Source organism: Centruroides sculpturatus, unplaced genomic scaffold (genome assembly GCF_000671375.1).
Source record: "Centruroides sculpturatus isolate CEXI.00-Female unplaced genomic scaffold, Cexi_2.0 scaffold278, whole genome shotgun sequence".
Taxonomy (NCBI): domain Eukaryota; kingdom Metazoa; phylum Arthropoda; class Arachnida; order Scorpiones; family Buthidae; genus Centruroides; species Centruroides sculpturatus.
This window is the reverse complement of record NW_019384546.1, coordinates 622,523-639,772: the sequence shown is the minus strand read 5'-3', so window position 1 is coordinate 639,772 and position 17,250 is coordinate 622,523. Positions and strand designations below refer to the sequence as shown.

Genomic DNA, 17,250 nt, shown 5'->3' with positions numbered 1-17,250 from the left:
GTTGAAAGATAAAGGGAATTGTATCATATCTCGAGTAGGGTCTGACAATACTAATAACCAGTAAAATCAGCATTTACAACTTTTTATAAACCAATCCCCACCCTCAAAATTACGTTTTTTGCCATTTTAAAAATGTAAAAAGTTTTTTTTTTATTATAATTAATAAAATATCGTAACAGATGGCGCCACGAAAGTTTTAAATGTTACCGGGAAAGTTAAGCAACTCGTTGCTGGATTTTTTTTTAGAATATCACACACTCGAGATGGTGCCCGAGAGTTCGCAACGACACGCTGAAACAGTTCATCCTTTTTTTTCCAACAACAAATTGTAATTTTACTGCTTCTTATTCTTAACATTAATTTGTTAGAGGTGCGTATAACATTTACCATAACTCTTTCCTTAACATTGCACTATGTACTGTAGATTTACGTACATATATTGTAAGTTTTCAGNTTTGAAAATGAATGAAACGTTTTCATCTGATAAATCATGTATCTTGGTAATTACTTGCTTTGTTAAGTTTTCCTCTCTTCAAGTTTAGTTTAAGAACTCTTAAAAATATTATTGAAACTTATAATTACAGTTAGTTAGATTTTAGTAGTTATATTAAAACACAAAATAATGAGTACTTACGAGACAGATTTATTAATCTCGTGTCAATTTAGATCAATGTATTCCCAAACTCTAAGTGGTTCTTAAATCGCATTTCTGAACGATCTCACCGCCTTCCAGTATACTAAAAAGTAGAAAAGACGAGAAAATATTCATTTAGAAAGTTTAAAAAAACATTATTCGTATGCAAATTTAATTTAGTAATTTCGTTTCTAATTAACACGTGAAAAAAATATCTAATTAATGAATAAATTACGTATTAATTATAAAAAAAAGACGAGTAATATTTAATCATATTCTTAATTTAAAATATAAGCTTTCGATTTCAAATGTCTTCCTCCTGTAAATCATACTTTTCCTGATAACGACAGAGTCGTGCCGGTCATTTATGTGATTGTATTTACAGGAGATTTTTAAACTAGTGTTATATGATAGTTAATCCGGGCCTCCTATCCGCAAGCTTTCATTATCTGGTCTCGAATTTCATCTATCTAACGCCGTTCTTGAGATTAAGGAAAGACAGACAGACGAACGACGGTGGGAATTTATATATGTCCACAATTTTTTCAAATTGCAGTGCAGCCCAATAATTTTTGGGATAAATAAATGGATTTTTTTTAATAATATAAAACGATATTGTCAGATTTTTATATCGTAAGTATAAAATATTTTATACTTAAAAAAATAAAAAATATATATATATATATATAAGAAACATAAGAAAAGACAATGTTATAAATATTTATTACGTGTTAAAAACGAAATTTAAACGTTTTATTTTCTCGATATTTATTTTAAATGAATAATATATAAAATATAAAAAGAAGAAATTGCTAAAGTTTTATAACTTGTTTAATATTTTAAGAAGAAGAAGAAGAAAAAAAGCATTAAACATTTTCAGGAATTAGTTATAAAGAGGATTTTAACCTTTATTCTCATATTTTCAATGAGTTAATACGTCTTGCAGAAATGCAATCCATAAAACATAATTATATAAAAATTATTTAAAAATTTATAATATTCTAATTGTTTTAAACGTAATGCAATCAATCATAATACTTAAAGACAATTATTTTTTTTTTAAATCGGTTCTTCATCGATTAAAAAAGTCATGAATTGAAATGCAGTTTATTTAAGATTTTAATCGACTTCCATTACAATTGTGTGAAGTTTTTTTTTTTATTAAATGTAATTTAAAGAATTATCAGTGAAAAATAATCTTTAAAAAATTTAGCAGAATGTTATCCTTTATCGTTTCCATAAATGGTACCGAGATCTTATCACGTGATCACCAAAAATCGCCAAACCTCGCAGAGCACAGTGGGAACGGTTGGTCGGATCGATAGACAGGATTGTCAAAGCTACAAGTTAGTAAAATCGTATGTGATAAACACACACACAGAAGAATTTACGTAATTATGAGTTTACGTATAAACTACGTCCTTATTAATCGTACAGCAGAACGTAGTGTGAGAACATTGGTTTAAATGGAATGGAAAGTGTTGATGCTCCGCATTACGTCACACCTCTGTTCTCTGCGGTTCAATCAAGTATGGTGGATCAGGTCTTTTCGGTTGTCATGTGAACTGGAATAGCGCATCAAAGGGTGAGTCCACTCTCTACTTATTTATAAATGTAAAATTTGTTTTAAAGTGAATATGAGTAAAACTTCTTTAATATCATTTTTCAAATTGAATGATGAAATATGAAAGTTTAAAAATATATATTTCTTTTCGGTTCGTTTTCTAAATACTTAAAGGAGAGCTTTTTTTTATGTGAAAATTGATTGGGTTTTTCCAAAATTACAATTTCTATTTAGAAGTGTATTTTGAAAAAATGGATAAAATAGTGGAAGACCAAGAACACATAGTTGCATGATCGATTATTGCGGAGATGTGCAATGAGATGAAGATATAACGTCCAACCCACTTGTTAAATTTTCATTAATCTATCATCATTTATTGGATTCTGATGATAAATTTACATTTATTTTTAAAATTTTATTTAGTGGGTATTCTGTTATAATTGAATTTTTTTTAACATGTTTCAAAATGGATGCCATTTCTTACCTCTCAGAGTACATTTTCTGAATTGGAGATCATTTCATATTGCAAAAAAAAAAAAAAAAAAAAGGCAATAAACTATAATAGATGCTAGATAATTTATAAAGTGTAAAAGGACACAGCAATTCTAGGGCAGAAATATAAAGCAGAAAAAGTCGACAACTAAAAATCCGAATATTTTTAAGCACGGAGCCCTTTTATCGACATAAACTTTTAAATGGAATTCAAATTTTTGTCTAAGTACGTTATTACTCACTGAACTGGCAATCTGATCGAACGTAATTTTAGAATTTCTCGACTTTCAAGGAACCAAAAATAGTACAATTGCTGATTTCTGTCTCTCTCTATGCACTAACAATAAAACATACTTAAGCTGTTTAGTACTGATTATGTCTAAATTTAAATGCAACTATAGAAATTTATATATAGAAACAAACTCTGAAACAAAATGACATTTTCATTCATATGAAAATTTTTCTACACTTGAATGAGTAATTTTATATTTATTTATAAAATTCGTTTTTTCCTCCTTCATTAAACTTATTTTGAAACTAGTTCACACTTTCTTTACTTGTATTCAAAGAATTTTTAATGAGCTAAAGCTTAACTGAGCTTGAAGAGTTAGATTGCATGCCTTAAGTGTTCGACTACTCAAAATTTTCCTATTTTAAATTCAAATTTTAAAATTTGCGTGTCAATTTTCAATTAATTTTTTCGATCAATTTTTTATTATTATTTTTTAATACTAAAGATATGCAGAATATATTCCAGGAAGTAAAATTTGTTAAATAGGTTTTAATTTACAGCTTATAACACTTATACATAATGACGCGAAACAAAAGAAATGAGGGCTCGGACATTTTTTGCAATTAGACTCTTGTACTAAATGGGTTAAAATGTATTACAAACGTTTATTACGAAAACTAGTTTATAACAAGGTCCTAATGATTCTACGCAATCTCTCTCTCTCTCTCTCTCTTTCTTTTTTGTTAATGAACTTCTACAAGAAAATTCTTACATAATTCCAAATAAACATAAATTAAATAATAATATTACTAACAATTTACTAGATTTTATTCTGTAAATTTGAGGCGGTTTCTACTTAACCATATATAACCAACTTAGAATTTTTGAAATTTGTATTCATTGAGAAAACTACTATTCATATGTATGCTAATATATAAATATAAATATTCAAGAGAGAACGCACCACACAATGAACACAACTTGTCTATCAGATCTCGACTGACTAGTCGACGAGATTATAATTTTTTTTATGAATAATTCATTTAACATTTACGTAAAAATTCAAAACTTCTTAATAAATAAAACAATTATAAGTGTAAAACTTACAAGAATTCGTTTTTCTCACGTGCCTGACGAATAAAGTATCTAATAAGTCTTCGATTTTCTGGCTGTCNACGTTAAAAAAAAAAAATAAAACCGTTGAAAATTATTAAATTTTTACCGATTCTAAGTTTGGATTCTTTCTCTGTTTTCTCTGAAATTAAACGTCAATTAAATTATAATCTAAATAGCAATATGAATAATCAATTGAAATGTCAAAAAAATTTATTAATTTGTGTACAATTAATTTAAAAAAAATGTCAAAGATCTAAGTGAAGAATCTTATTATTTTTTAATTTAATTTTGAATAAAATTAAATTAAAATGCTATTTTTACAGACAAAAATGTCATTTCTGCCTATAAAAATTGCATTTTCTTTTTTTTTTTAAATTATTATTTATAATAATTTCCTTTGCATTAAAAGCATTCACTATTTGATTAATTTAATTTTCTATTTGCTTAAATAATAGACTTTAAAAAAAAAAAAAAGATTATAAAATCAGAAATTAAATCAAGTCGATTTTGCAAATTAAATAAATAATTTAAAACTTAGAAAAAGAAAAGAAAATTTCATTAAATCTACTTTGTTCAATAGAAATTGCATATAAATTATCAGGTATAAGAGCATAAAGTTCGAAACGTTTAAGAGTTTTATTTATATATTTAAATAAATTGTTCGTCGGTATTCATTTACATAAAAGTTACGTAAGAAATTGTACTTATTAATAAATCCAATGCCAAAGTATATATGGAATAATGCCAAAACATGTGAAATTGTAGATCTGTATAGATTATCAGAAAAAAGGAGGAAAAATAAGATAAATAAAATAAACTTGTTCAAAGAAATATCATTATTTAATGCGTTTTTAAGAGCTGTAGTAAATTCTTCACTAATTTATTTATATATTTGATTATTATTATTATTATTACTTTTCAAAAAATTATAAAAATATTTTATCGATCAATATTAATTAATGTACGGTCACAGAAGGAATAACATTTTTCCACCTCTTCTTCTTTCTTATTCGAGTAGAAAATTGGCAAGATTCTCCTCCTTTGTACTGTTTATTATTATCCAAGTTGTGCTCCTGTTAAATTGAATAATTTATAATCGAAAAGAAATTACACGAAAACAAAAATATTAATGTTCTTTTCTCTTTTATAGCATTGAATTATAAAGTTTAAGAGGGTGGGAGGGGGTAACGGCTATTGAAAAACTGCAAGAAGTAAAGAGATTTGGTCTTTCATACCAGTTACAATATCGTTGCTGTAAATCATAGTGATGTTATTTCGATTACCGATATGAACTATAGAAAAGAAATATATTTTAACATTACGTATCTGTATGGAATATATATATATTTTTTTCCTTCGTTGTCAAAAAAGAAAAATAAATTACACTTCAAAAAATTCTATGTAACATTCGTTAGATATTCCATCGTGCTTTCAGATTAATTTAGTTTTTTTGTATCGGTAAAATAAACTATGTTTCTGTTGAATCGTGTGAGATAAACGTGATGCGATGTATCAGCATGGAAAAGAAAATAATAATAATAATAGTAACAACAAGGCACCATTCGTCAATCAATATTGAATAAAATATTGTATTTTATACTTAAGAATATAACTCCATTCGTCATGTAGATCTTAGTTTCTCGGCCATCTTGAAAACTGTAAGTTTTTATCGATCAATTCTGGCTTCATCATACTGCAGTCTTCTTGCTATGTCCATTTCTTATTTGGAACAACTGACTTGCCTTTATAAAAAAAGAAAAATAGAATAAGAAACGTTAAAAAAAAAAAATAAAACCGTTGAAAATTATTAAATTTTTACCGATTCTAAGTTTGGATTCTTTCTCTGTTTTCTCTGAAATTAAACGTCAATTAAATTATAATCTAAATAGCAATATGAATAATCAATTGAAATGTCAAAAAAATTTATTAATTTGTGTACAATTAATTTAAAAAAAATGTCAAAGATCTAAGTGNAATTATGAAAAAAAAAGTATGGCATTTTTGCAATAAGAATAAATTATCTTGATAAACTTATAATCAATTAAATAAAAATATAAGTGTAGGCCTTCATTATAATCATATATTTTTAATTAAACGTATTTAAAAAAGTAAGAAAAATGATCGAAAAGTTGAGATGTAGTTTTATATGATAAATGATAGCAACATATTGTACGATGTATGAAAATAAAAATAAGAAAAACAATATAATACTGTAAGTTAAATTTATTAAGCTATAATTTTAAAATACAATTAAAATTGTCCTTTAAATTTTTTAAATTATTTTTACGATTACTGCTTAAATATTATTTTAATATTCTACTTGTTAACCAATATGATATATTACTATATTAATTAAGCTAGTTATTATATTTTTTTATTTAGTAAAATTTAATTATTATATACGATATGAATATAAAGTGTATAAGGCTATTTTAAGCGATAATGGCTTGAAATATAAAATTAATTATTGAATTATTAAGTTTTATTTAACAGGTTTTTAATGTTCTAACATTAATACAATTTCGTGTAGTTTTAAATCGATAAATAAATCAAAATAATTAATAAAAACCGAAAGAAACTACTGGAAACGTAATAATTAAAATTCACAAAAATAGAAGAATCACACCAAAATAAGAGAGTCGTGAAATTTCGTCCTTTACTCACTTCTCCTAAATACAACAAAGTTGGCCTTTATTTTGAGACTCTTCTCTGCCTCAATACGTAAAATTGAGACGGGTGAGCGCCTCCAGAGTGACCTTTTTAATCTCCAAAATAAGAAATAATATCTCAACCTCCGCTAAATCCCTTTCAGTATCTCGAACCTTCTGCATTTTCTCACCCTTTCCCACCGTGTCCATCCACTCCATCCTTTCCCACCGTGTCCATCTTTTCTAAATACTCTCATAATTTAGCATTTTTTATTTTTTATTTACCATCTTCTACTTGATTTCCTCCTTTGTTTTAATCCCAATCTTCCCTACATTTTTTACAGTTACAGTATTTAATATATATATATTCCTACTATTGTCTGGCATAACACGGAGTGATAAGATCGTTGAAATCAACATCAGACGGAAGAAAAAATAAGAAAAAGAAAAGAAGATCAAATCCTCCATATAACATCGTTTCGTTTCCAAGAGATGCGAAAGGAACGAAATATGAAAACACTTTAACTTTATTATTGAATGTTTCTTCTATTTTTGCTAATTTTAATTCAATATAATTGAAATTCTAGTAATAAAGAAACGTGTAATTTAAAACATTTTACGTTATAGATTTTAAATTTCTAATACTGTAATAGAACTATTGACAAAAATCTTTCTCCCCCCCAATTTATTTCTCCATTAAAGATGATGAATATTTTGATAATTGAATAAAATATAGATACGGAGGTGGAAAGAATGATGATAGATATGAATGATATATATACTTAGAAAGACTTAAGATGTTCAAAAATTAATATTACTTCATCTCTTAGGAAGGAAAGACTTCGCGAAAGATAACGTAACATTAATAATTTATTCGAAGATATAGAAAATATAGGATGATGCGAGAAAGAGAATGGAATGGTATTATGTTATCTATGAGAGTAAGCAGGTGGTTAGCAATTTACACGAGTTATACGTTCTGATAGTCCATTTAGATCACTACACAACTAATATATCATAAGTAACTGTTCAGAAAAATAACCGTAAACATTAACACATTATATAAAAATTTTATAATAAAAACTTAAATTTGAATACATTTAAAACTTATTACTTTTGTGAATTCATTAATATATTGTAAATAGATAATTAACCATATGAAATAGCATACAACATCATTTTTTTTTTTTGACCGATCGCCATACTTTCCCCTTTGTTATATATAACAGAGCCATGAAAGTATATAAAAAGAAGAGGACATTTCAAAAAACTAGAAAGATAAAACTATATTAAACTTTGATGAGAATAATATATATGCAGAATTCTGGATTGCATTTAATATATAGTCAAATATTAGTTAAATCTGATCAATAAACTTGTCGTTGTGTTCTGTATGTTAATGAAGATATGACAGCTGTGTAGACACCAGCACACACAGTATATATCCGATGGTATCGATGTCAAAGACAGAGTAATTAAGTTAAATAGAATATATTATCGTTAATAGTTATACTACACGCTTTTCCGATTGTTAGTAATTTAACAATGTGGAAAAACTTGTAGTCTAATTAATTTAATTACGAAATTAGTTTATTAGTTCCTCGAAATATATTACAATGACATGTCTTTGCGATGAGATTGCTAATTGTTTCCTTAATGTTTTGATCTGTTGTGGGAAGCTAACAATGAAGTAATATTAGAAACACAGTACTATTGTTGGTACTATAAAATTTGAAAAGAAATTGGGCTGCAATTTTCCAAAATTCTAGACCTAAACTGGCTGATTAATCTCGAGAACGGAGTTAGAGATAGATGAAAGATGAGACTAGATATGGAAAGATTAGAGGCAGAAGGTTCCGATTAACTATATACTAACTTCCAGTTTAAATCGGAAGTTACGTTATTTCAATTCAAAGTTTTCTCCTGAATGGAGTTAGATAGACGACCGGCATGGCTTCGTCGTTAGCAGGAAAAGTATGATTTACAGGGGACGGACACTACTAAAATTGAGAGCAATGCGACGAAAAATTGCGGGCAATGTCACAATAAATAATTGCTCATTAAATATATTTTATCCTTCTCTAAACTAACGAATCTATAATATTTCTTTATAGATTCTTCCCTTTTATTTTAAAAAATTCTGAATGTTTTAGCTCAAAATTATGAAAAAAAAAGTATGGCATTTTTGCAATAAGAATAAATTATCTTGATAAACTTATAATCAATTAAATAAAAATATAAGTGTAGGCCTTCATTATAATCATATATTTTTAATTAAACGTATTTAAAAAAGTAAGAAAAATGATCGAAAAGTTGAGATGTAGTTTTATATGATAAATGATAGCAACATATTGTACGATGTATGAAAATAAAAATAAGAAAAACAATATAATACTGTAAGTTAAATTTATTAAGCTATAATTTTAAAATACAATTAAAATTGTCCTTTAAATTTTTTAAATTATTTTTACGATTACTGCTTAAATATTATTTTAATATTCTACTTGTTAACCAATATGATATATTACTATATTAATTAAGCTAGTTATTATATTTTTTTATTTAGTAAAATTTAATTATTATATACGATATGAATATAAAGTGTATAAGGCTATTTTAAGCGATAATGGCTTGAAATATAAAATTAATTATTGAATTATTAAGTTTTATTTAACAGGTTTTTAATGTTCTAACATTAATACAATTTCGTGTAGTTTTAAATCGATAAATAAATCAAAATAATTAATAAAAACCGAAAGAAACTACTGGAAACGTAATAATTAAAATTCACAAAAATAGAAGAATCACACCAAAATAAGAGAGTCGTGAAATTTCGTCCTTTACTCACTTCTCCTAAATACAACAAAGTTGGCCTTTATTTTGAGACTCTTCTCTGCCTCAATACGTAAAATTGAGACGGGTGAGCGCCTCCAGAGTGACCTTTTTAATCTCCAAAATAAGAAATAATATCTCAACCTCCGCTAAATCCCTTTCAGTATCTCGAACCTTCTGCATTTTCTCACCCTTTCCCACCGTGTCCATCCACTCCATCCTTTCCCACCGTGTCCATCTTTTCTAAATACTCTCATAATTTAGCATTTTTTATTTTTTATTTACCATCTTCTACTTGATTTCCTCCTTTGTTTTAATCCCAATCTTCCCTACATTTTTTACAGTTACAGTATTTAATATATATATATTCCTACTATTGTCTGGCATAACACGGAGTGATAAGATCGTTGAAATCAACATCAGACGGAAGAAAAAATAAGAAAAAGAAAAGAAGATCAAATCCTCCATATAACATCGTTTCGTTTCCAAGAGATGCGAAAGGAACGAAATATGAAAACACTTTAACTTTATTATTGAATGTTTCTTCTATTTTTGCTAATTTTAATTCAATATAATTGAAATTCTAGTAATAAAGAAACGTGTAATTTAAAACATTTTACGTTATAGATTTTAAATTTCTAATACTGTAATAGAACTATTGACAAAAATCTTCCCCCCCCAATTTATTTTCTCCATTAAAGATGATGAATATTTTGATAATTGAATAAAATATAGATACGGAGGTGGAAAGAATGATGATAGATATGAATGATATATATACTTAGAAAGACTTAAGATGTTCAAAAATTAATATTACTTCATCTCTTAGGAAGGAAAGACTTCGCGAAAGATAACGTAACCTTAATAATTTATTCGAAGATATAGAAAATATAGGATGATGCGAGAAAGAGAATGGAATGGTATTATGTTATCTATGAGAGTAAGCAGGTGGTTAGCAATTTACACGAGTTATACGTTCTGATAGTCCATTTAGATCACTACACAACTAATATATCATAAGTAACTGTTCAGAAAAATAACCGTAAACATTAACACATTATATAAAAATTTTATAATAAAAACTTAAATTTGAATACATTTAAAACTTATTACTTTTGTGAATTCATTAATATATTGTAAATAGATAATTAACCATATGAAATAGCATACAACATGAAAGTAGTTTTTCATATTTTTATATCTATTACTTACTTTTAAATAGGGCTAATTATTATGTGATTTATTACTATATATTCTTATAGGTCTTATATTTTATTTTTATAACGTCATTTCTTTCTTTTATATTAGAAAATAGATGAAACTTATTTATATACCCGTTTATTTTAATCAAAAATGTATCTTTTCGTCAGTTTTTTGATCTTAGATAATGGACCTGCATTGCAGCCATTAAATAAATATAGAATTTGCCTATATTATGTCTGATTAAACGCAAGTATGATGTTATTGCGATAAAATTGTCATCGATTATTTCTTAAAGTAATTAAATGATTAAAATCGCTTCACCTTTGAAAAATTTCTAGTCTTATCCGATGAAAACGTCAACTAAATTAGATCGTTAAGTCTATTGATTTTTTTTCCCCCTGACAAAATACTTGATTTAGCTAATAATTATGGTCTTACATTACAATAATGGACCAACACATAAAGAGATCATTTCATCCCAGATATCACCATTATCACCCGAAAAATAAAGAAGAAGAAGAAGAAGAAAATTGCAATAAATCAATTATCATAAATTTATTTTTCATGTGATAATGCCTTTCATTCATTATTATCGTTGTAGACAACTCACATTGTCAATAATGTCTTCGAATTAAACATTGTTATTAAACGTAATTAGAAATTCAGAGAAATTAAATGTAGAAGAGGAGGAGAGAATAAGTTTATAGTATAAAATAACAGTATATTCTGCAATAGATTCTTAGTAGATATGAAGAAAAAAAAAAAGAAAACACTACATTAAAAATGACAAATATTCCAACAAAAATCTATAATTTTATTTTCTTCAGGTTTTCTTATATAAATAAATCAAATCTACAGGGAAAAAAGAGACAGACAACTGGAGACCAAAAAAAAAAGTAAATATGAATCCATACTCCAAATCTTTAAAATTTAAATTACTTTATTAAATTAAATGTTACAACCGAACGTGTTTTCTTTTTCTACAGTTGACTTGCTTTAAAAATGATTACTTCAAATAACATTTAAACCGTAAAATAATGAATTTAATACATTTCAATTATCTTGGGTTAAAATTAATAAGCTCATATCTGTTTAAATTTAATCAACGTTTCCAATTATCTATTAATTAATAATATAAATTCAGATTATATTAATAAATGCCATTCGAAATGCCAAATAATTGATAGAAGACGATGTTATAAGGAGTCGTCGATTTAATTTTTTTTTTAATAATAAAAATTGTAAGATAGACAGACCTACATTAAAATTCAGTTCTTACTTTTATATTTTTATTTTTAAGAAAAACTGCGTAAGAAAACGATAATTTTACAGGTGTGAATACAAAGATTCAATGTCAAATAAATAATATAACATAGTGTTTTATATACAGGATGTTGCTATATAATTTAAACAGGTGTTTTTCTCGCGTGAATTTAGACATGACAATTTTCTTTTTAATCATTCATCGTTTGAGAATTGTAGCTTTAGAAATAACTTAAACGTATGATATTATAATTTGTTAACTATTATAATTTCTCCTAATCAATACGTTTTTTTTTTTCTTTTCTTCAATTAAAGAATTATTCTCCCCAGTTTATGTATAAACTAGCAGCGGTTCTTCAAAAATTATACAGTAAATGCATAAAAAAAACAGTATTTATCTCTATTTAATATTTAGCTTTCGCATCATAAAGTATCTGTTTGCTAAGATTTCTATATGTTAAATAAATATACTTATTTTACTGTTAATCTCTGTTTGCTTTACTAATGTAGTGTTACTTGTTAGTTTTTCTGGTATTACATTTATACTAAATAATTAATGGAGAAAGGCTAAATACTAAAAATAATAAAGGTAAAATTTGTGTGCAAAAAAAAAAAATACTTCATTAATTATCGTGCAGCATCACGTGTACGAGTTTAATTATTAATAATGGTAAATAACATAAGCAGATTAAGTCTTACTGTATCTGTATTTAATAATAATAATAAAAAGCTTCTACGTATTGATATTTTAAAAATTAACGTCAATATTTAATCAGAAATTATAGCTCTATAAGTCTTAGAAAATCCGGTTATTTCACGAAAGAGCTCACGAATTTATATAATATTTTAGATTCTTTTTTTTTCTCTCTCTCTCTCTCTCTCTAACGTCCTTATATTTTGAATTGAAACGTCAGAGTGTGATATTGAGAGCAATTCAGCTAGTGACATTATCTACTTCTACGACTTATAAATTTAAGTTCTGACTTGTCATAGTGAATTTTTTATCCATTAAAAATATTTTCTCATAATGACTCCTTAAAATATTATTATTGATTTTTAAATTCGACTGAAAATTATTTCATCTAAAGAAAGAAAGAAAAAAAAAAAAAGCCATTAGTTTGCACCGAGTTCGTTTCTGAAATGCTCAAAACACGATTTCACATCTTTATTATTATTATTATTTGAGAAAAATAAACAAGAAACGAGCAAAAGTTATTCTGACATCGTCACAATACCGGGCTGCAATTTTTAATCGTATTTTTAATTTATTTAATTTAAAATATATGCTCTCCATCTCAAATTAGTAGTGTATTGCCCCTGTACATCATACTTTTCCTGATAACAAAACAGTCGATCGCCTAACTAACTCCGTTCAGAGGAAAATTTTGAATTGAAATCACATGCTAACTTCCAGTCTATACCGGAAGTTAGCATATAGTTAATCGGGGCCACCTGCCCCTAAGTTTTCCATATTTTAATCCCAACTTTTACATTGTTCGTGTCTCCAAATTTTTTTTTTTCAAATTGCAACCCAACAAGTTCGAAATCGAGTTTATCTATATAATTTATTCACAAATGAGTTGATCCGAAATTAAATTTTATACGAAGAAAACATTTCCGAAATTAAATTTTATATGAAGAAAACATTTCCGAAATTAATGAGATATATTATTAACAATACGAGCGAGATCATTCCGAAAACTTTCGTTCAGTATCATTGAGTCCACTCTATTAAACCCAACCGATATTGTTCTGTTTCGTTTAGCTGTCGTTATTGTTACTGCTGTAAGAGCTACAATTAAGAGCTTTGTAAATATGATTGATAATACAGTGTGTTGCACATTACGGCACAATTAATTGAAGATAAAAAGAAAACATTCCTCACATATTTTTCCTTTTAAATACTAATTTATACGAAATTTTCTATGAGATTAGATCTAATATTCAGTAGGGTAATTTTGTGTTTAATAATACAGTATTATTTTTATTTTATTTAAATTCTCACGAAATAAATCCCTACACTAGGGATGGCGAACCTTTTTGTGCCCAGGAGTGCCAGATGATTTCTCTTGAGGTGCCATAGTTTCGCACTCCTGGGCCTACACCATTAAGTGTGTAAAATTAATTAATAAAATGATTAAATATTAATTGCCCTTACAAGAATCACTAGAGATTAGAATTAGATCTTAAGGAAAATCCTATTAATTTAATGTCTGTAATTTATTTTCGTCTTAATATTATTTATTTATTAAAATATTTATCGAACTCTTGATTTAGCTAATAATTATGGTCTTACATTACAATAATGGACCAACACATAAAGAGATCATTTCATCCCAGATATCACCATTATCACCCGAAAAATAAAGAAGAAGAAGAANAAAAAAATTTTAAGTTTGTTTGAGCGAATAAAACTGAAATTTAAAGATATATATATATATATAAAAAAGAGTCAACGTTAGCTGAAATTACCTTTATAACAACGTTTTCAGATGAATAATCGTGTAAAATATTGTAAAAGAGAGAGAGAAATTCTGTAAATTCTTTTACAAAAAAAAAGGTTTAGTTTACTTAATTTATAGTCGACTATAAATTACATTTTCTAAGTTACAGAATATATTTATTTTTAGCAAAAATGAAGTACAAGTAGCTTTCTGAATAGGTGAACATTTATAAAATTGTTCATAATTTATTTTAAATAGTTTTAAAACGTTTAATAAATTGTTATTTAACTCAATATATTATATAAATATTCAATTAAATAATATCCTTTAACAAAATTGATCAGTTGTAAAATTTTATAACGTTACACGTTAAGAATTAAATCGTATTTTTGGAATTTCAGTGTTAAGATACGTAAAAAAAGTAATTATTGTAATTCGTGTAAAGCATTTAAATTAAGTAAATGCAATAAAAATATTTGTATAAAGTTGCTGTGAAATGAGGTCGAGGTCTTTTTTTTTTATTTAAAAAAAAAGCCACAAAAGAACAAAGTGAATACATGTATTTTTTTTTCAACAGTAACAACTATCATCAATCGTATTTTCTCGTTATAATCTGGTTTGCCAAAGATAAAAAATAATAATATATATATATATAGCTCATCATTAAACTCTATTATTATAGAATTATGTTCTATACAGTTATGCAGATGTAGTGCAATTAATATTAATAAAACGAACTGTACAATAATTTGATTAAACAATATTTACGGATAATTTGTTTAATTTATGGACAGTAATTCTACCTTATAAATATTCATTTAAAATAAATTAAGCATATATTTTAATCATATGATTCGGTTGGTAAAAAAATTTTACAATTTATTTATTTATTTTTTTAATAATATATATTATCTTTATATTAAATAATAATAAAGATATTAAAAATTTATCGAGTGAAATATTCAATTAAGAAGATTAATTCTTAAAAGATTATCTTAAGAAAAAGAAGGAATCTTTGTTGTTTTCCGCTCTTTAAGTATTCGTAAGAGTTTAGGATAATTATTTACTCGATTGTTATTGAATTCCTTTGGGTATAGAAATTGTATTGATCGATTTCTTGCTTTGAGCTGTTTGTATAGACTAAAGTATTCTTTCTTATAACGACCAATCATTTATAACAATATAATAAACTTGAATTAGGAGTTGTTATCGATGTTTCTAATAAAGAAATTTTCTTTTTAGATAAATCATGATTTCAGCAATGCCCGCTGTTGCCTTGAGAAGGGAGAGGAAGAAGATCAAGCAACCTCCGAGCAGAAATAGCAGCTTGACTTCGCTGTCGAAAGGAAGGTTACCTCGATATAAGAGATCCACAACGCAGAGTATCAGCACTATTAACAGTCTACAAGAAAGTCAATCCGGACCTATATATATATCGAGACACAGGAAAACATGTTACATCGAAAAGGAGAAGCTTCGCATTTTGATGTACATTGGAACGATATTCTTAATGACTGGCTTGGTTTTAGTTTTTGTTGGCGTTGGTGCTAATGTATCCACTACTCACACTATAGGTTTGTGTTTTATTGGCATTGGTTCCTTGCTGTGCTTAATTAAAGTATTCTGCGCCGAAAGTCAGTCCGATTTTGGTAGGAAAACAGTCGTGGCCAGAGATTCAGCAAATGAAAATTTGACGCCCACGTCGCCAGTTCCTGAAGAGAATGATTTCGGGACAGATCATATGCAATCCCTTCCATTATCGCCAACTGAAGAATCCAATGTTACGAGCAATCAGACTAACAGTCTAACTCCAACCAGTTTGAACAGTATTCCTGAGACTCAAGTACTCATCAACGAAGACAAAGAAAAGTTTTGAGAAACCCGAAAACTGAAAGAATAAACACAAACCATTTGTTACATTACATAAAAATTATTAGATGAGATTATATGACGTTCGAAATACGTCTTTTAAAGTACAGTATTGTCGTCTTTTGAACTATGTCTAGTTACTGAAATTCAGTGTAGAGTAGATACGAATTATAAGGCTGATAATTTTGTTCTATTCGAAGGACTAAATTTAATAGTCCTTATGTAGCTCTTGTCCATTTTATGATAAAAATACCTATCCTAAAATATTTATCATGCATTCAAATTGTACTAAAAATAATTACATTGTATATGTTATTAGAGAGCATAGAATACTGTACGTAGATAGAAAAAAATTGAAATATATGTTCATTTATGCTTTTTGGATTCTAGTATTGAATCCTACTAAATTTTAACAATTTTTCCATAAAAAAAAATATCTATCTTTTAATTGAAATACAAAACAAAAAAATAAATACTTGCTTAGCTACTACTTATTATTTTAATGGTGTATTTAAATAATTATTATTAATGTTGTTGCTACAGTTAAAAACATTGTTAAAATATATTCATACATAAATTTATTATTATTATTATTTAACTTCAGTATTACATGTGTTGGCGGAATAGGCTGGATCAAATCGAATAATTTAAAATTTTAATTAAAAAATTCATTATTTTTTTAAGAACCTAATAGAAATATAGATAAAAAAATGATCCATAAAATCAATAATAATGCCAATTTCGCTATCATTGTTTAAGAATAATAAGTAAAAATACAGTAGACCCCCCTATAACACTGTTGATAATTCCTTTTTATACGAATTCCATGTTGTACGAGTCACTTAGATTTTACAAATACGTGAGCCGTTCACAATCCGGCACTCGTATTTGTAAAATCTAAGTGACTCGTACAACATGGAATTCATATAAAACGGAATTATCAACAGTGTTAT

At 26.4% G+C, this 17,250-nt stretch overlaps 1 protein-coding gene and 1 long non-coding RNA gene across 2 annotated transcripts; one reads left to right on the top strand and one right to left on the bottom strand.

The window, feature by feature from the left end:
• Positions 1-458: 458 nt before the first annotated feature.
• Positions 459-11,481, bottom strand: LOC111623515. The gene is made up of 5 exons (XR_002756444.1): positions 11,043-11,481; positions 5,858-5,890; positions 5,639-5,780; positions 635-737; positions 459-552 (listed from the first exon to the last, which is right to left on the bottom strand). It is a non-coding gene; the product is annotated as an uncharacterized LOC111623515 (long non-coding RNA).
• Positions 1,858-17,127, top strand: LOC111623514. The gene is made up of 2 exons (XM_023366114.1): positions 1,858-2,219; positions 15,671-17,127. Exon 2 carries the CDS (start codon positions 15,678-15,680, stop codon positions 16,302-16,304), a length of 627 nt encoding a protein of 208 aa, XP_023221882.1. The 5' UTR covers positions 1,858-2,219; positions 15,671-15,677; the 3' UTR covers positions 16,305-17,127.
• The last annotated feature ends 123 nt before the right edge of the window (positions 17,128-17,250 follow it).